Below are 19899 nucleotides of genomic sequence, written 5' to 3'. Positions count from 1 at the left end.
TATAGGGGAAGTAGATTAGGAAAAAAAAAAAATTGTCAGACCATCCCAGAGGGTCTTTCACCACGGTGTTTGGTATCTGAGGTATGAATCTAGTATATGCTGTACTTGTTTCTTATGTGTCAGTATTTGTCCTTTAGAACCCTTTATGTCAAACCTTGTTTCAGTGGTCCTCCATTCTTCATCTTAGTTCAAACTAAGATGCATAATTATTCACATTGATTTTTTTTTCATTTTTGGTCTTTTTAGGGCTGCACCCATGGCATATGGAAGTTCCCAGTCTAGGGGTCTAATGCGAGCTGCAGCTACTGGCCTACACCACAGCCAGAGCAACACAGGGTCCAAGACACATCTGCGGCTATGCCACAACTCACGGCAATGCCGGATTCTTCAGCCACTGAATGGGGCCAGGGATTGAACCTGCATCGTCATGGATACTAGTTGGATTCGTTACAGCTGAGCCACCATGGGAACTCCCCTAATTTCTTTTGTATTTCATGTCCTATATGGATGTTTGATACTAATTGATACTAATTAAAACATTTATTTGGCTCTGAAATATGATTTTTCCTTGATCTTCTTTTCTGAAGTGGGTTGGAGGGGCAGCATGGTTTGAGGTTTGAGTATGGATTTAGAAAACAGACTTCTTGGCATTGAAATCTGATTCAGCCCTTGCCTAGCTGAATAACTTTGGGCAAGTTTTGCCACTCTGTGCCTCAGTCTCCTCATTTGCTATAATAATACCTATTTTATAGGGTTGGTATATTAATACCAGTGAGGTCTTTAGAGTAGAATCTAGTACAAAGATAGTAACTTTTTAATTTTTGCCTACCTTGGAGACAGAGCTAAGGATGCTTGATTTTCAAAGTCCTTTGTATTAATTAGTTTATATCATCCAGGCTTCTGTCAGACTAAACTGAATGAACACTAGGACACCTAGGATTTTCCAAGGATCTTCTCTTTGAACTTCAGAAGCTTCTGCCCTTCCATCCATATAATGGACGATTTTATATATCCTTTTGTTCTGGCTCAAAATCCCAGAAAACAAGATGCTTCAATGTAACAGTTGTATTTGGGCTTTGAGTCCTGTATTTTCTTTCTTTTAGGAAAACTCACTTCTGCTTGAATCACCTCTTCAGTATTTTTCATCTGTCATCCTTTATTGAATCTAAAGCCCAAGGCTAATAGACTGATCACTTGTTTTGGTCAATGCAGATTTGGTTCTGAAGACACATAACTCCCAATTCAAATCAAATCCCAATTAGTTATGCTGCCTCCCAATGTGACATTACTATTTCATTTCTTCCCTTTAATGTGGAAAGTCTTTCCTCGTCAAATCAGCCTTTTATTCACTCATAAATCCACTCTCTGGCTTTTTCTTGGGGTATTCCCATAATCAAACAGACTTTATAGGCTCCTAGTACATAATCGAATACCTTCTTTTTTCCCTGCAACCCCTAAATGAAGCCTACTCTGACCGCTGTCTCTGTAATGTATTTTACTTTTTGAAATCCCTTAGACCTTGACTGATATGAATTTTAACTCAGGATTCTATTGGAAATCATATGGAAGTATAATAAATGTTTATTGAATAACTGAAGGTACTGATAGACTCTGATCAGAAAAAAAAAAGGTTTATTTATTAAGCTTTCAGAGATACACTCTTTTCTAATATGGAGAACTGAAGCTGTGGAACAGGGACTCCAGCAAAGCAGTTTTTATGGATGTGGCCTTTAAACATTTCCGGGATCTGTGATAGTGGAAAGAATACAAAATTAAGATGTATTTGGGTTTCCTGAGCAGTGAATATTCCTCCCCTTAGATCTGGGTAGCATAGTGCCTGAGGAAATGCAGTTAGTCTAGTGGGAAATGAAATCCATTACTTAAAAATTATTCGATATGCAATTCTATGAACTGTCTGAGTTTTGACTTTCAGGGGCCCTTTCCCAATAAATTTACTTTTCTAGGATAAGTTGCACAGTGAGCAGCACATGCAATCTATGCAAAATATTTAGCCAGACTTTTATGGAGGAGATGCGAAGGACAAACCAAAAGGGTTGTGACTCCATCGGGAAAGAATGTGAATTGCTTACCTTTGCTGCAAGGAGCGTTGTACTCAGCGATGGCAAACTCAGCTGAATAAAAACAAAAATGGCCAGATGAAGTGAGAGGGAAACAAATATCTATGGGGCACAAGTCAACGCAAGACTCTTTATTGTGGGAAGAACTGTATAGTATCAGAAACATCAGCAGCATTCATTGGTTGTGTTGCTTTCTCTCTTACATTGTTGTCAAATAATGTGTGTGATGCTTCTCTTTATTCTAAACCACTGAAGGGTAACTGTTCAGATGTTCTGCTTATTTAAATTTCATACTGTCCTACAGTTGATTTTATCAAAGGAAATGGAACTCAATATCCTACAGGTGCTTTGTAGTAGCAATTAATATATTTATACTATAGGTAGTTTCCACAATGTATGTAGAGAAGACGAAGATGGGAGAATCCGTCTTGATGGAGACAAAATGAAGTGATGAGAACAAGTGGTGTCATGAATTGCCCCAATATATTGCTCAAATCTAAATTACTGTGACCAGAACTATATCTAGTCCCTTATGATGGAGCATGACAATGGGAGAAAAAAGAATGTATACATGCATAACTGGGTCACCTTGCTGTACAGCAGAAAATTAACAGAACACAGTAAATCAGCTATAATGGAAAAATAAAAAATCATTATAAAATTAAAAAAAAAGAAACAAAAATACATTTCTGTGACTGGGAATTTAATTTCCGTGGGAAGGTTGGTCTCACTCACCTGTCTCATAATAGTCATAGACTTTCACTATGGCTGGTTTCAGATCTCTTACTGGGATGTCCTGTGTAACCGTGAAGGACATGCTCAGGGACCGATCTGTCACCTATAAAGCGAAAGGGAATCAAGTGAGGAGCTTTCTTCTTTATTTGAATACGTTTAAGAATGAACTATTTTGGGGAAAAAGTTTTTGTCAACTAACAGGGTTCTTAAATTGGACCGAAAGCTCTCAGGGGAGATGAAAACACCCCCAATTGTTTCTTAAATAACCAAAACTATTTGTATGTTCCCATCAGTGTGAGTACATGGCTCTGTTTGAATGATGGATGCTTCTTATGGTTTGAATAGCTATGTTCATTTTTAAGTATCAGGGATTCAGTACAGTTTCACTTTTCTCTCTCTCTCTCTCTCTTTTTTTTTTCCTTTTTAGGGCCGTACCCGAGACATATGGAGGTTCTCAGGCTAGGGGTCACATTGGAGCTACCACCACTGACCTATGCCACAGACACAGCAACACGGGATCTGAGCCACGTCTGTGACCTACACTACAGGTCATGGCAACGCTGGATCCTTAACCCACTGAGCGAGGCCAGGGATCAAACCCAAAACCTCATGGTTCCTAGTCGGATTTGTTTCCACTGTGCCACGACGGGAACTCCTCACTTCTCTAACTTGTGGAAGTACTTGTGTTGACTCAAACAGGAATATAAAAGGCTGATCACTGCAGCCTTCAGTTTCATAAAATTTGTAAACTAAAATATCCATCAATATAGGAATGAAAAAACTGCAACAACACACAACTATAAAACCAGGTTGGTTTGTTGGTGGACTTAATCTTGTTATTTTATGCCAAGTCCTTGCTGAGATGGACAGTATATTCCCCTTTTGTCTTGTCGATGTGATGCTGATATAATAATTGACTAATCCCAGTGGCTACTTCCCTATATTACTCCATATCTTCAAATTAACTTGTGCACATAAGAAGCATATTTTGCGGAGAATTTACTTATGGGGTCCTCGAAATATTCATATCCCAAGGTTATAATCAGCCATTCCTTCTCATAGTCCCAGATGAATATCAGTACAGAAGTACAGGAGCATATTCACTGAAACTCAGAATTCTCAAATTTTTAGCATGGAGGTGATGTCTCCAAAATGTCTTTGTTCACTTCCCAGGGAGCTCCCAGAGACGGATCATTATCTATAATTTTTGCAGCTGAAACGGCTGGGCGCTCACCTTATCCAGGTAAATCAAAACATGGTTGCTGCTGACCTCTGTTCGGCTCACGTTGTCAGATCTTTCAAGCTGAAGAAAATCAAGACATCACAAGTGTTAAGAAACAGATGAAAACCCCGAGGAACCAGAGAAAAGAAGAATGTTTATTATTACCAGATTAAGCCTGAGGGTAAAACGTCTTCAAATTTTTTTTATAAGCAAAGACAATAATGTGGAGAGATTAAAAATGAAAGGCAACTGGAATGCAGGATTTAATATAAGTATGACACAGGACTATTGTGTAAAGTTGATTTATTTGAAGACAAGGCAACTAAATATCCTAAACTTGCGAATTACCCATATTTAGGGTTCAATTTACATTGTGTTCCTTCATGAAGGAGTTTTTTTTTTTTTTTACATTTTTTGGTGTTTTTTCTAACTTGTAGCAATCTCTGTTTCCCCCCGCACTTCTATACTAGTTTTAGTTTATGTCTATCAATCTTTTTCATATTTTTTCAGTAGTTCATGTGCATATGCTTTATCTTCTGAAGAGTCTAAGCTCCAATATAGCAGGAGCCTGCTGACATTTTCTTCTAGTAGATGTGCCACCTGGCAGAGTGCTGTTCATGACAACAGACAAGAGGTCACTGTGGGTCTCACCAAAGCAGTAGACGGGAAGGCTGCTGGAGGTGGCAAGGTCACCAAGTCTGCCCAGAAAGCTTAGAAGGTTAAATGCACACCTGCCACCTCAGCTTGAAGGACAGTCTCAAAACTGTCTAAAGTTAGTTGTGAAAGACTGGTTAATGATAACAGCACATCATAAAACCAGAAGGAGAGGAAAATGTTTTATGGCTCGTTTGTTTTTCTGTGTGTGGCAGTTTTGAGTTATCAGTTTTTAAAATGGGCATTTTTAATTCATATTTTAATGGCAATTTGACCAAAAATCGTCACAGAATTTTGAGGTCCATTAAAACAAAGTTAAATAAGAAAAACAACAACCCCCCACGCAAACATGCTAAATTATATTTCTTTTTTTTTTTCTTCTTCTTCTTTTTTTTGCTTTTTAGGGCTGCACTCAAGCAGCATATGGAGGTTCCCAGGCTAGGGGTCGAATCTGAGCTGCAGTTGCTGGCCTACACCACAGCCACACAGGATCCAAGCCGCATCTGTGACCTACACCACAGCTCATGGCAACCCCAAATCCTTCACCCACTGAGCAAGGCCAGGTATCGAACTGCACGTCCTCATGAATGCTAGTCAGGTTTGCTAACTGCTGAGCCTTGACGGGAACTCCCTAAATTATATTTCTGAGCTTGAAGAAAGTAAAATGTCTCTGGTAGAAGTTGATTTAACAGTATTTTCATATTAATATTGTATTCTTTACACAAAACATTCAATAAAACAGGGTCTCCTGGGCTTATAATAAACCTACCATTTTCACTGTTGGTTTCAAAGGAATGAAGCCAGATACCATCTTTACATCAACAATCGCCATGTTGGAGGCTGGACGGCTGCCGGTGTAACTGAAGACCCAGGGAAGAAAGGAATTAGGCTTTTCTGTGTTATTAAATATTCTCTTTTTTCTATGTCCATAGTAAGCACTCAACAGCCCTAAAAGGTACACGGAAGTCTTCCTAAATCTCCCACCCAAGTAGCTCAGAAACCTTGCTGTGCCTGAGAATCTGTAGGGGGAGGCCGTTAAAGCCACAGAGACCAGGCCCTACTCTAGACCAGATGAGTCAGAGCTTCATGTGTGTGAGCTCTGATGGTCTGCATTTTAAGAAAGTTCTCTAAGTGAGGCATACATAGCTGGGCTTGAGACGGCAAATCTATCTCAGCTGTTTTGTAGACTCTCTCTTTTTTTCCTGAATAATATCCCCAACCAGGTTATAATATTCTTGTGGACAGATTTTGAATATGATTGCATAGGAATGTATTTCCCTCTAAATGGATTATTTTATATACAATCTGAGATTTAATTTTTGCCCGTAGGAATTCTAACTAGAGAGTCATACGTCCTTCTAGTCACACGTTTTCAAGAAGTCTTTACCTCTGTCCTGGATCGAGCAAGAATAATATAGGATTTCATTATAATAGAATGAAATTAGCATGCATCATTACATTAGAAAAAAGCCAGGGATTCAGGTTAGAGCCAAGGGGCAATATTCTTTATTTAATTATGATTGAAAGGAATTAAATAATGAGATTTGACACTAATAGATTTTGGAGTCCAGAGACGTACCATGTAAGCCCCTTCCTTCACTGAGAAGTTCTGTGTCAAGTGAGGACACGTTGCTTTTTCCTTTTTTTTTTTCTGTCCTTTTAGGACACCCGTGGCATGTGGATGTTCCCAGGCTAGGGGTCTAATTGGAACTACAGCTGCCAGCCTATGCCATAGCCACAGCAATGCCAGATCCGAGCCACATCTGCCACCTACACCACAGCCCACGGCAATGCCAGACAGTTTAGCCACTGAGCGAGGCCAGGGATTGAACCCGCATCCTCATGGATACTAGCTGGATTTTTTTCCACTGGGCCACAACAGGAAATCCATGTTGCATTTTCAGTAAATGTAGCACAAACATCCACTTTTCCGCTGCTTTGCTTTGGTAGAGTTTTGGTAGGAAGCTTGGCTGTAGGAATCAGATTGGCTGATTCCAGTAGGAAGATCACCCAGAATCCAGTGATTCAGTGGGAGGTCTTACCTGACGTTCACTGAGATCTGGAAGCTGGTGTGGGCTTTGGGTTCACATGTTGGCGGCAGAGTCTGCACCTCCAAAGCAAATGGGAAGTCTTCCTTTTTCGGGAGAATATTGTACTTCAGAGATGTCTGTGGAACATCAGAGACAAAAATTTGGTGCTTTTGTCCTTCCCCAGGATTCCTCCCAGCTTCTTCAACTCTTTCTCTGACTTGCCCCATCATCTGCTGAGTTAGGACTGTTCAGCGAGAAGGGGTCCTCTGAACCGTCTGCCCCAACTTGCCGCCACCTGCCCCCACCTGTCCCCAAAAATCTCACCTGGAGGTAAACACATCCTTTTCCTGTTGCTGTTATGCTGTATTCTCCAGGCACTGCTGGCAATGATATCTGCTGTAGTAACAGGAGGTTGTCGTTGTTCACTTGGAATTTTTTGGAGAATGTCCCTGTGGATTGGATGGTCACCTCTGCAGCCTTCCCGGTCCTGGTGAAAGTGGCTGCTCCGTATTTGGACAAAGCATGGAGAGCCACCACTGTGTCCTGGAAGAGACAGTTGAGGGAACCCGCTGAAGCATGAAAACCCTTTGAACACCCAATGGCCCATGCAGGCTGCCCCCAAAGGGGCTTTGATTTCCTGTTTCCCTCACTATTTAAATATGGCATCCTAATTTCAGGATTGACTTTAGTCCTTTGATAGATGACAGAAACATAAACTTTCACATATCTGCCTTGGACTACATGCCTTAGACATTTATTATATTTCTCAGAAAATCGATCCTTTCTCTTACATCTGGAATATGCACTGTGGAGGACATATCTGAATGGGAATCATTTATGAGCATTAGCTATTTGCCTACGATGTCTTTCTAGACACCTGCGGTCATATCTGTCACCTCCCAACTAGGTCTGGACTGGACTGGCTCTCACCCTGAACTAAACTCTTCACTGCTGCTGAGATCAGTGCCTGAGAAAATCCAGGGTCTTTTGCAGTCATGATCAGAGTCATGCTACTCTTTCTCCAGAGGAAATACGAGATGAATAATTACAATTATATTTTGATTTATTGACATTTTTACTTGGCACTCTCTCTTTTATCAGAAGTTTGGCTCCCCACTGGCATGCCACAGTCTCAACTGAACCGTCTTCTAAATAATAGATTTCTAAGAAACGAATGGTCGCTGTTCTCACAAAACTGTTTTCTCCATTCTTATTGAAAAATAAGAGATTAAATACAATGAAAAAGGATGGGATGTCATTTTGTCATATTCTCCTTCTCTTTTAGGGTGTATCTAGCCTAATCTCTGAATTCTCTGGAGCGGAAACTCCTTGCTCTGTCTAGATTGGTGAAACTTTTAGATTTAAGATTATACAGTTAGTCTCAGGAGGTTGGATGAATAAAGATAGTTCTTTATGCTCCTGATGAACAAATGCCTGCATATTAACAGGTGGGAAGAATAGGCATGAAATGATTTGATCTTTAAAAGAAGCCAGTAAAGGTGGACCTAGAAAAGGAGGGATTTGCAAAAAGAGATTGTTGCGTTCTGAGTCATGTTTCTGGGGCCAATTTGAAAGGAACTCAGAACTTCCAGAAGAATGGTAGATTTTAAAATTCATTCTGCCGTGGCCCTTGTGTACAGGGTCCTGGTCCCCCGTTGTTGCTTTAGGGATGTAGGGTTGTTATTGGGAATAGGAGCCTGTGATAATAATATGGGGTGGGGGGGGGACCAGAATTATAGGCTTTTTTTTTTTTTTTGGTCTTTTGTCTTTTTAGGGCCACACCCTCGGCATGTAGAGGTTCCCAGGCTAGAGGTCTAATTGGAGCTATTGCTGCTAGCCTACGCCACAGCCACAGCCACAGCCAGGTCTGCAACCTACACCACAGCTCATGGGAACACCAGATCCTTAACCCATGAGCAAGGCCAGGGATTGAACCCGCAACCTCATGGTTCCTAGTCGGTTTCGTTTCCACTGCACCATGACGGGAACTCCAATTCTAGACATTGTCTTTTCAGCCCTCTTTGACTCTCCTTTCTCCTTATGTCTCACCATCCTCGAATACGAATAACACTTTCCTCGTTTCAAGTTATTCTCCTCTTCATTTTTTCCTTCCTGTCTCTTGTTCAAACCTTTTGCCACCCGAAGGGGAAGTAAAAGGCTCTGGTCAGCCACAGACCTGCGTGGAGGAGAAGCCCCCTTGGGAATTCTGCTGCTTTGTGATCCACTTCATGATGAGCGTAGCGAGGTTCAGGTCCTCCGAGCTCAGGGCGGACTGGGCTGTGAGGCAGGTGAGGAGCACGTAGGCCGTCATCTCCACCTCAGCTGAGGGCGCCCGGGGTTTGTAAAAATGCTGCACTGGTGCCTCGGGTTTCTGAGGTCGTGTCCAGTGGATGGAATCACCTGGAGGTGAGAAAAAGATTTGTAAATGATGACATAGTCATATTTAATTTCAGGTGAACGTACACAAGCCTGGAGTTCCCATCGTGGCAGAGCGGAAATGAATCTGACTAGGAACCAGGAGGTTGCGGGTTCGATCCCTGGCCTTGCTCAGTGGGTTAAAGATCCAGTGTGGCTGTGAGCGGTGGTGTAGGTTGCAGACACAGCTCAGATCCCGAGTTGCTGTGGCTGTGATGTAGGCTGGCAGCTACAGCTCTGATTCGACCCCTAGCCTGGGAACCTCCATATGCCATGGGTGTGGCCCTAAAAGGCAAAACAAACAAAAAAACACACAAGCTGGAGCTGAAGTGAGGGTTGGGTTTCAGTGATGATCTCTTAAGCCTTACCTAGGTGTTTTTCCTTCTAGGTAAAGCTGAACTTGGTTTGTTTCAGCTGGGCTAAGGCGGTCGTGTTGCTGGAGTCTGAAGCCTACAGGCATCTAAGTTTTCCAAAGGTGGCTATAGTTGTATTGGTGGCAGAGACAAATAACAGAGCCCGTTCTCTGACTGGCTGTGATGATTTCTATTTCTGATGTTATCCAGGTTTAGTTAAATTTTCTATAAAGACTATCCTTAGAGATTTCTTATGAAGATCCCATCCAATGAGATAATGGAGTTTACACTCAGTAGATCAGGAAAAAAGAGTAATCCTCAAAATACCAAAGGCTGACAGGAGGTGAAATAATGGGAAGCGATTTATACTGTTGTGGGAAGTAAAGTACTTTTTTTGGTATGTGTACCACACCTGTGGCATATGGAAGATCCCAGGCTAGGGGTCAAAATGGACCTGCTGCTCCTGGCCTATGCCACAGCCATAGCCACAGCCATGCTGGATCCAAACTGCATTTGCCACTGATTGAGGCCAGGGATTAAACCTGCATCCTCACGGACATGATGTCAGGTTCTTAACCTGCTGAGCCACAACAGGAACTCCAGAAGTATAGCCCTCTTTTTTTTTTTTTTTCTTTTGTCTTTTTAGGGCTGTACCCGCGGCATATGGAGGTTCCCAGGCTAGGGGTCTCATTGGAGCTGTTGCTGCTGGCCTACACCAGAACCACAGCAATGCCAGATCCGAGCTGCGTCTGCAACCTCCACCACAGCTCACAGAATGCCAGATCCTTAACTCACTGAACGAGGCCAGGGATTGAATCCACAACCTCATGGTTCCTAGTCGGATTTGTTTTTGCTGCATCATGATGGGAACTCCTGGAAGTATAACACTTTTGATGAGTGATTTGGTGATACCCAGCAAAGTGGGGGATGTGCTTAGTCCACTAACCAGCAGTCATGCTTTCTAAGTGCAAGTTAGAGAAATTCAACTAAACCCTCAAGGAGACACATATATGAGGAGTATTCCTTGGAGCACAGTTTGCAACGGCAACAAATAAGAAACAAGAAAAGATCCATGAGGGGAGAGACTCTTTATAAATTATAACCTTTTTATATGTTGTAATGTATTATGCAGCAGAAAAAAATTAATGAGCAAGGAGTACAGGGGACTCCCATCTTCATCATGCTGAACTTAAAAAAATGAAAGGCAAACAAACTGACAAGCAAACAGGCAGAAATACTCAGATGTGCGATACTTCTTATCTGAAGATGAAAAATGTAAATATTCTGAATATTGTTTAGGGATATGTATGCAGTAAAAAGGAAAAGAAATTCATGGACATTGTAATGACAAATTCAGGATGATAGCTTTTGTGGGTGGGAGTGGTACACAGGGATTTTTCCAGCATTAGTAATATTTTGTTTCTTAAACTGGAAGGGAGGTATTAAAGGTATTTGCTAATTATTCTGTATGCTTTCTTGTATATCTGAAATATTTACCAATACTCTTTAAGGATAAACAATTACTGATACTGTCAAGGGAGAAAGGTAGAATACCTTTTTTTTTTTTTTTAAGGTAGACTATGTTTTATTGGATGCCTTATTATTGCTTCTTTTTTTTTTTTTTTTTAGTGCCGTACCTGCAGCATATGGAGGTTCCCAGGCTAGGGGTCCAATTGGAGCTACAGCTACTGGCCTACGCCACAGCTACAGCAATGTGGGATCTGAGATGCGTCTGTGACCTACACCACAGCTCACGGCAATGCTGGATCCTTAACCCACTGAGAGAGGCCAGGGATCGAACCCTCAACTCCATGGTTCCTAGTTGGATTCATTTCTGCTGCACAGTGGGAACTCCCTGGATACCTTATTATTATTTGCATTTTATTTTCTATTTTTAGACCCCTTACACAGGCCACAGTACACACAGAAGTGTTGTATGAATAAAGAATAGATTCATCAACATCATCAGTCTTGTGAAATGAGCCTAAAATATAAGAACCTGTTCATCAGATCATCCCTTCAGTTTTGTCTTATGTTTAAGATGATACGATGCCCTAGGTAAGGGCTGGGTAAATATTAATAACTGATATCTTAATCATAGTAACTAATACTTTATAGCATCTGCTCTGTGCCATATATTCCATTTAATGCTTTACATGCATTAACTCATTTAATTCTGGGAGTTAAATACTATTAACTCTGCAATAAATACTATTATCAGTCTCATTTTACTAATGAAGTCACTGAAACAGACAAGTTAAGTGACTTGTCCAAGCCCACATAGGCAATACGTTTTGGAGCTGGTCTTCAGAGGCTGAGCTTCTCACTATTACAGTCTATTGCCTTTTATCTGTGGATGTGTGACAGGAGTGAGAAATCCTAGAATCTGGAAAGATGTAAACACAAGAATGGAGGGGAAAGGGATCCCTAGGGGTTGTCATGGGGGCTTTCTGCCGTGGAGTGGTTGGTCCAGTGACTGTGAGATGGGAAGGAGACCTAGGGTGCTCTCACCTTCCTTCACGGCTTCCGCATCTAGTGACTGGAGCACTTCTTTCTTCTTTTCCTGGTTACCCGCCAGGGCAAAGGCGTAGGCCAGCAGTGCCTTGGTGTAGACATGGCTACCTTGGGATCCCTCCTGGGCTGACTTCCAGGCTGTCTCCAGGCAGAACAGGGCACTGCGGACGACAGGGTGCTGCGAAAGGAGAACGGGAAGTGGATGAGTTGCGTCACAGGGGGGCTGGCGCTCCCAGGTCAGGGCACAGACCGCAGCGCATAGGTAAAGAAGTTTACCAAAGGCATTGGTCCCTCTAGTCTCATTCTTATGGATAGAAAGAATAATATAGATTTTTTTTGGGGGGCTGCACCTGTGGCATATGGAAGTTCCCAGGTTAGGGGTCAAATGGGAGCTGCAGCTGCTGCCCTACCCCACAGCCACAGCAACACATCTGGGCTCATCTGCGACCTGCACCACAGCTCACCGCAACGCTGGATCCTTAACCCACTGAGGAAGGCCAGGCGTCGAACCCTCATCCTCATGGATACTAGTCGGGTTCATTATCCACTAAACCACAGCAGGAACTCCTAGGACTTTCTTTTCTTTTCTTTTTTTTTTCAGAGTGTAGTTGATTTACAGGGCTGTGTCAATTTCTGCTGTACAGCACAGTGTATATATATATATATATATATATATACACACACACATTCTTTTTCTTGTACTATCTTCCATCCTGTTCTGTCCTGAAAGACTGGATATAGTTCCCTGTGCTGTACAGAAGGACCTCATTGCTTATCCATTCTAAATATAAAAATGCGCAGCAGCCCCCATAGCCTGATGGATAAGGCATTGGCCTCCTAAATATAAAAACTTGCATTGACCAACCCCAAACTCCCTGTCCATCCCACTTCCTCCCTCCCCCGCTTCTATAACCATCTGTCATTCTCACATTCCTAAGGCAGAAATACAGGCCATATCTTTAGAATTCATTTCATATGTGTGTGATGGTGGTGGTGAGGTTGCCGGGGGAGAAAGAGCCTCGGGGCCTCAGTGGGAAAGTGTACATCTTCCGTAATGGATTGACCAAAGTCCCTCTTGAGGTGGGAAGCATTGGCAGGGCACAGAAGGAAAGCTGACAAGTGGCTTTAGTGGGGTGATGTTTCAGACAGCAGGTCCGCAGTTTCACTGCATCTAGAACTAGGCTTCAGCAAGGGTACCTACAGTGACAGCGAGAGGAATCTCCAAAAGTGCAATGGTGACATAGGCAGAGAGGGTTACTTCATCGTCCACTCCACCCTGTAAATATGAGAGAGAGAGAGAGAGAGAGAGAGAGAGAGAGAGATGTGAGTAATTTAACTTCTGAGAACACTTTTATCATCTCCTGGTGTTCTGCTGTCATGGAATTTCTCATTATGCATATTCATCCCCATGGGAAAAACAGTACCATCACCCTACATTCCATCCACTCTTTCTTGGTACTACTCAGGTTTTATTTTCTTCCAATAACCTTCCTGAAGGAATTCTTTTCTGGGGGGGATTAGGAGGGGGCAGTCACACTTAAGGCATCTGGAAGTTTCCAGGCCAGGGACTGAATTCGAGCTACAGCTTCCACCTGCCACACCTGTGGCAACACCAGATCCTTAACTCACTGCGCTGGACCAGGGATCAAACCTGGGCCTCCACAGTGACTGGAGCTGCTGCAGGTGGATCCTTAACCTGCTGCACCACGGTGGGGAACTCCCCTGAAGGAATTCGTATGGTATCACTACCTCTCCTCACCCTTGTAGATATCATAATGGACAAACCAAAACTAGCTCCGAGAACACTTCACCTTAATGGCATTGTTGAGCAGTGACCCAGAACTCCTGAAACAGCCATTGTCCTTCTGCTTTTGGGAGAGCCAGGTGAGGGCTTCGGTAATATGCGTTTCATCAATGAAGATGTAGGTTCGAGCCTGGGCAAAAGTCTTCATTACAAAGGCTGTGAGCCTGAGAGGAGAGGAAGACATGATGATACTTATGTTGCTATAATGGTTTTATAACCACCTCACAGCAACAGGCTTCCTAGGACATGTATTTTGGTGTGCATCATCTGACAGGAATTCTTGGGTACTTAGAGCTCCTACCCCCTTAATTTGATGAATCTGCTAGATCTAGTGCAGGTGACCCTTGATCAACATGGTTTGAACTGTGCGGATCCACTTATACGTGGCTTTCTGTTTCGTTTTTCTTTTCTTTTTTCTTTTTTGGCTGTACCCATAGCATGTGGAATTTCGTGGGGCCAGGGATCTGGAACCCACAGCACAGCAGTGATCTGAGCCACAGCAGGGACAACACCGGATCCTTAACCCCCTGAGCCACCAGAGAACTCCTCGACATGGCTTTTTTCACTAGATATGTACTACACGAGTACATGATCCCCACTTGGTTGAGTCTGTGGATGCACAACTGGGGATTCAGAGGGGTGAATGTGGATTGTGTTATGTGGATTTTCATCTCCTGGAGGTCAGCACCCTAACCTGCATGTTTTTCAAGGCACAACTGTACTTCTGATGTTACTTATTTTTTCCTATTTATTTCAGTAAGTCTTTAAATCTTTCTTTTCTTCAGTGATTTTCTTCTGTAGATGGCAGAATCTTCACACAGGCAGCCCTTACATGCAGTAACTTCTAACACTGTCTCATCTTCGGGATTTTTTTTTTTCTTTTTTATCTTTTTAGGGCTGCACCTGAGGCATATGGAGGTACCCAGGCTAAGGGTTGAATCAGAGCTGCAGCTGCCTATGCCACAGCCACAGCAACATGGGAACAGAGCCACATCTTCGACCTACACCACAGCTCGTGGCAACGCTGGATCCTTAGCTCACTGAGCGAGGCCAGGGATCGAACCTCCATCCTCATGGATGCTAGTCGGGTTCGTTAACCACTGAGCCATGAAGGGAACTCCATTAGGGATTTTAAAACAAGGTTTCATATCACTGAGTCCATCTCCTTTCTTCCCTCCTATTAGTGAATATGTTCTCAGTCAAGATGAATATAAGTTAAAAAAACAATACACGCTGAAGTTAACATGGTTTATCTGGAAGTTATATGATGTTCACTGGCTGTCTATGAAAAAACTCATGGTTATGGGAGCTATTTTAGAAAAAAGAGCTATTTCAGGAAAAATAACTTGGTGCGTTATTAACAGGATGAATATTGGGGACACATTTTTCTTTTTTTGTAGGGCCATACCCATGGCATAAGGAAGTTGCCAGGATAGGGGACGAACTGGAGCTGCAGCTCCTGGCCTGTGCCACAGCCATAGCAATGCCAGATCTGAGCTGCATCTGCAATCCATACTTGTGGATTGCAGCTTGTGGTAACACCAGATCCTTAACCCATTAAATGAGGCCAGGGATCGAACCTGCAGTCTTATGAACCTAGTCAGGTTCTTAACCCACTGAGGCACAATGGGAACTCCTGGGGACATGTTTAACACATGTGTGCTTGAATCTCAGCCTTTCTGCTTGCTACCTTGCTAGTCTTGTATAATCAACTATAGGCTTAATAATATGTATTTGGGTTATTGGGAATATCATTTTGATAATACACATAAAAGAGTTGACACAAAAATAGGAGCTCAAAGAATCTATCTTGTCCTTACCAGGTATTGCCCTCACTTCTGCCATAGTGCTCCCCAAAGGTGCTATAGGAGCCATCGTAGTGCTTGTAGAGAAGCTGTCTCTGGTAACCTGGAATGGAAGGTTCGAGAAGCAACATGACAGACTGCACATTCTGTGGCTAGAGACATTACTAAAATGCCTGGCATCTTGTGATATTTCCTACAGATTTCTGTCATACGTAAGAAGGTTGAGTCTTACACATTTTGTTGGAGGTTGGACACTGGATAGGTCACATGAAATTAACGGTCATAGTATCCTCATTCTTGTGACCATCATAGAATGAGACATTTACATATCATGGAATCGACAAGTAACTCAAGCCTATGGGGAAATCCCTTCTATGGTGAAAACAGCACTGTGAAGTTTTCACTCACTTATTCAATACTCACCGGTGTTGAGGTAGCGAATGGCCTTGGACTTGATCTCTGCAGTCAGCTGCTGTGTTTCATTCAGGTAATCCAGAACATAGATGTTAGGAGCAAAGAGGACCATATTCTGTTCTCCACAGCCGTAGGGCATTTGGAGGAGGTTTTGTGTGTTTCTCATGGCAGAGCCTAATAAGTCTCCTAGGAAATGAGAAAGATGGGAAGTCATAAAAGCTTACAGATTGTAACCCACCAGGATCATTAAGAAGTGAATAATTAACCTAGGTAAGGACATGAATATTTTTAAGAAGGGTGAGTCTTCTAGAGACAGAAGTATGATGGGAAGCACTAAACCAGTCCAAAAAAGAAGAGAAGAAAGAAGCTAAAATTATAGTTGTTATTTTGAGAAAGTATATATGGAAAAAAATGTAGTAGACCTGGTCAACATAGTGTGATAGTCCATGAGGGCTGCAGACTCACCCAAAACTGAGAAGAAGGCACGAGCAGAGTCTTCTACCACATTTGGGGGTAGCTTCAGAGATAATTGTTCAGACGCCCCAGCATCTAGAGAAAGAAACAGATCAGCCATAATGAAAATGATTTCTGCTGTGAATCTTCCCGAAGAACTCCAAGACCTAGAGGCCAGAGCTATGCCCTGCAACCTGAACTCTTTTGGAAAAGTTGTCCCTCTTTTAGTATTCCAGCTTTTTAAAATATCCTCAACATATATGAATGGGATTCTGAGATTTCCACAACTTTTCCTTCCCCAACCATCTTTTCTCCTTGTACATAGAGTTGCACTCCAAAAGAAGGCTACATACTGACAGGTGCCTGTGATGCTGTGATTCTGTTGTAGTCATCCTATGGCTAACACAAGATGGTTATCACAAGATCATATATTTAGTGTCCATTCCCAATCGCCTTACTAAACAGTTGTATGAAAAAAAACCCCTATGTGTATATAAGCAAAGGAAAAATCTTCAAAAAGTTCCAGAATTCTATAATAATGCTCTGTCTTTACTTCCATCAAATTTTATCAGATATAAAATAATATTTTTTTGGCCATGCGCATGGCATGTGAAGGTTCCCAGCCAGGGATTAAACCTGTATCACAGCAGTGATCTGAGTCACAGCGGTGACAATGCTGGATCCTTAACCTGCTGCACCACAAGGAAACTCCCTGAAGACAGTATTTTTATGGAAGCTCTAGACATGGGGCTAGTGATGATGATGAACAGTGTTTGACTCATTGAAAAGAAATGGATTGCTTTTGATAAGCATACATTTTCTGGCTTTTTTTTTTTTTTTTTTGTCTTTTGTCTTTTGTTGTTGTTGTTGTTGTTGCTATTTCTTGGGCCGCTCCCGCGGCATATGGAGGTTCCCAGGCTAGGGGTTGAATCAGAGCTGTAGCCACCGGCCTACGCCAGAGCCACAGCAACGCGGGATCCGAGCCGCGTCTGCAACCTATACCACAGCTCACGGCAACGCCGGATCGTTAACCCACTGAGCAAGGGCAGGGACTGAACCCGCAACCTCATGGTTCCTAGTCGGATTCGTTAACCACTGCACCACGACGGGAACTCCTTTTCTAGCATTTTAATATTAGTGAATTACATGAAGATGAAAAAGAGAAATGTAATATTTATTTTCCAATTGCATCCCATCCTCATAAGATTAATAATACAACAGTTGTCAAAGGGAATGAAGTTTCAGTTATGCAAGATGAGTAAATTCAAGAGGTCTACTGTGCAGCACAGTGCTTACAGTTAACCACACCGTATTGTATACTGAAATATTTGCTAATAGGATTGATCTTCTCTTATAAAAATATAATAATAATAGAGTGGGAGGAAACTTTGGAAGTGATCTATAGGTTTATGGTATAGATCGTGGGGATGGTTTCATAGGTGTATACTTATCTCCAAACTCATTAAGTCATATATATTAATTATGTATGCATTATTAATTATATTGACTACATAAGTCATGTAATTACCTTTTATCATGTAGTATAATACATAATTATGTAAAATACATACATAGTTATATGAATTATGTACACATTATTTGTATGTTAAAAAACTCTCTTACCTTAAAAAAACTTTGTAAGAAAACACATGACATAAGCAAAGCAAAAGGACAAGTTACCAAATGGAAGAAAAATATTTACAATATTAAATATTTAGACTAGACAACTCTCCACAAAGATAAAGTTATACCTTTTACTGTAAGCTTCTTTAGCCCCTTCTAGACTGCCCAATCGGGTTTTAGGTACAGGATTGGCACCAAATGAATATTGCTATGACAATGTTGCAGCTATGGCAACTTTTTCTTAGGGAAATCACACAGTCCTGTCATCAAATACGGTTAGCTATGCAAAACTCAGTGCTGGGATGGCCTGAATCCAGCTACCCATGTGTTGTTTTAAATATCCAAGAAAGGCGCTTCTCTGGCAATATTCATTTTGATTCTACCCACTTTCTACCTATAACCACATCATACACTGGTCAGAAAGACATTTTGATGTTTGCACCGACCCCGAAGAAATAAAGATCTAGGGATGGTCTCTTAATCAAATTACTTGCCTTCTCTAAGAACCAGTTTCCTCACTTACCAAGTGGGTTGATGATTCTCCGGGTCCTAACTTACCTTATAGGCAAAGTATACATAAAATTCTTTGAACTTCAAATATTATACCAACTTTGGTTAATGTTATTTTAATTACTAATTATGAGAGGTGAGTCTTACCTGATGGACAAAGCAGGGAGTTGAATGTTACTTCCTTCTCTAGTCCTTCAGGCTTTAGGTGGGAAAAACAGAAAAGTTAACAGAGGGAAAGGACTGACTTTCAAGACATGTGTGTTGATAGGGGAACTATAGGATTCTTGACAGTGAAGACAAGAATTGGAACTGATTTTCAAATGTGTTATATAAAAAAATTCTCGAAGTGTAGGCAATAGGAAGGAGAGAGGTTCATGAATGAGAAAGGGAGGGGAAAATTAGGAAGTTAAGTGGGGGTGGAGAGAATCATATTGTGAAATATACCATGACCATATGTTATTTAGCCATTTTTACCTAAAAGTTGGAGCCCCGATTAGATTCACTACTGTTTTCTTGACTCATTGTGACCCATCAAATGGGAAGGCTTACTTACTTCAACCAACAGGGACTTGATGATTGTGTCCTTCCTTCCATATTCGGGGACCATAGCCGCCTCAGTCCCACACAGCTCTTGAGACGACAGTGCCTCTGCAGTCACTGTGAAATTCACCTTCTCTGAAAAAAGGGGCCAACAGGGATGAGCATCATCTCCCGCTTTCTCAATGCCGCCAAACCCGACAATTTATAAATATGTAAATCTTTGTGACCTGTTTTTTTTTTTTTTTTTGGTGGTTGTTCTATAAAAACATAGGAGCATGAATGAAAGCAACGTAATCTAGAGGCTAATGATTCTGAGAATCCAAGATCCTAGAATGAAAGACAAAGGAAAACAATTCTACCCTCTGATGGGGAGAATCTTTGCCTGGATAAGGATTCAATAGATAGATACAATCTTTTTTTTTTAAATAATTTGAGGTTTTTTAATAATAACATAGAGGCTTTCATTATTATTATCTCTATATTTTTTTTAGTGCCAACAAAAGCCAACCTTAGATTTGTAATTAATATAGTTAGGAAACCCACAAGAAATGGATGCACTGAGCTATAGGGGACTCCCTTTTATGTTTATGATTATTATCTCATATAGAATAATTCTTGGGAATTTCATGACATTGTTTTTTTTCATTTAGAATGATTTTTATTTTTTCCATTATAGCTAGTTTACAGTGTTCTGTCAGTTTTCTACTGTACAGCGACAGATGATTGAATTAAGAAGATGTATATATACA

General features: G+C 41.6%; 1 protein-coding gene across 3 annotated transcripts in view; it reads right to left on the bottom strand.

Annotated features, from left to right (window-relative positions):
- Window positions 1-1612: 1612 nt before the first annotated feature.
- Window positions 1613-19899, bottom strand: part of A2M (alpha-2-macroglobulin) — a 77150-nt gene continuing 58863 nt past the window's right edge. For 2 of the 3 annotated variants that reach the window (XM_021092376.2, XM_013988396.3), the window contains exons 21-36: window positions 19164-19285; window positions 18758-18809; window positions 16490-16573; window positions 16034-16210; window positions 15626-15713; window positions 13813-13969; window positions 13203-13277; window positions 11999-12179; window positions 8896-9119; window positions 7044-7262; window positions 6732-6856; window positions 5459-5549; window positions 4048-4116; window positions 2814-2916; window positions 2091-2132; window positions 1613-1747 (exon numbers count right to left, since the gene is read on the bottom strand). In XM_021092376.2, the coding sequence (XP_020948035.2) occupies window positions 1731-1747; window positions 2091-2132; window positions 2814-2916; window positions 4048-4116; window positions 5459-5549; window positions 6732-6856; window positions 7044-7262; window positions 8896-9119; window positions 11999-12179; window positions 13203-13277; window positions 13813-13969; window positions 15626-15713; window positions 16034-16210; window positions 16490-16573; window positions 18758-18809; window positions 19164-19285 (1826 nt within the window). In that variant the 3' untranslated portion in view covers window positions 1613-1730. Of the gene's footprint in view, window positions 1748-2090; window positions 2133-2813; window positions 2917-4047; window positions 4117-5458; window positions 5550-6731; window positions 6857-7043; window positions 7263-8895; window positions 9120-11998; window positions 12180-13202; window positions 13278-13812; window positions 13970-15625; window positions 15714-16033; window positions 16211-16489; window positions 16574-18757; window positions 18810-19163; window positions 19369-19899 lie in introns of all 3 variants that reach the window. The other variant, XR_014803864.1, reaches the window with a different exon arrangement.

This window comes from Sus scrofa, chromosome 5, assembly GCF_054392235.1.
Source record: "Sus scrofa isolate SSC_HxYL_T2T_F1_AM1 chromosome 5, Sscrofa_HxYL_maternal_Yorkshire_Landrace_v2.0, whole genome shotgun sequence".
NCBI classification, from domain to species: Eukaryota; Metazoa; Chordata; class Mammalia; order Artiodactyla; family Suidae; genus Sus; species Sus scrofa.
This window is presented reverse-complemented; position numbering and strand designations above follow the sequence as displayed.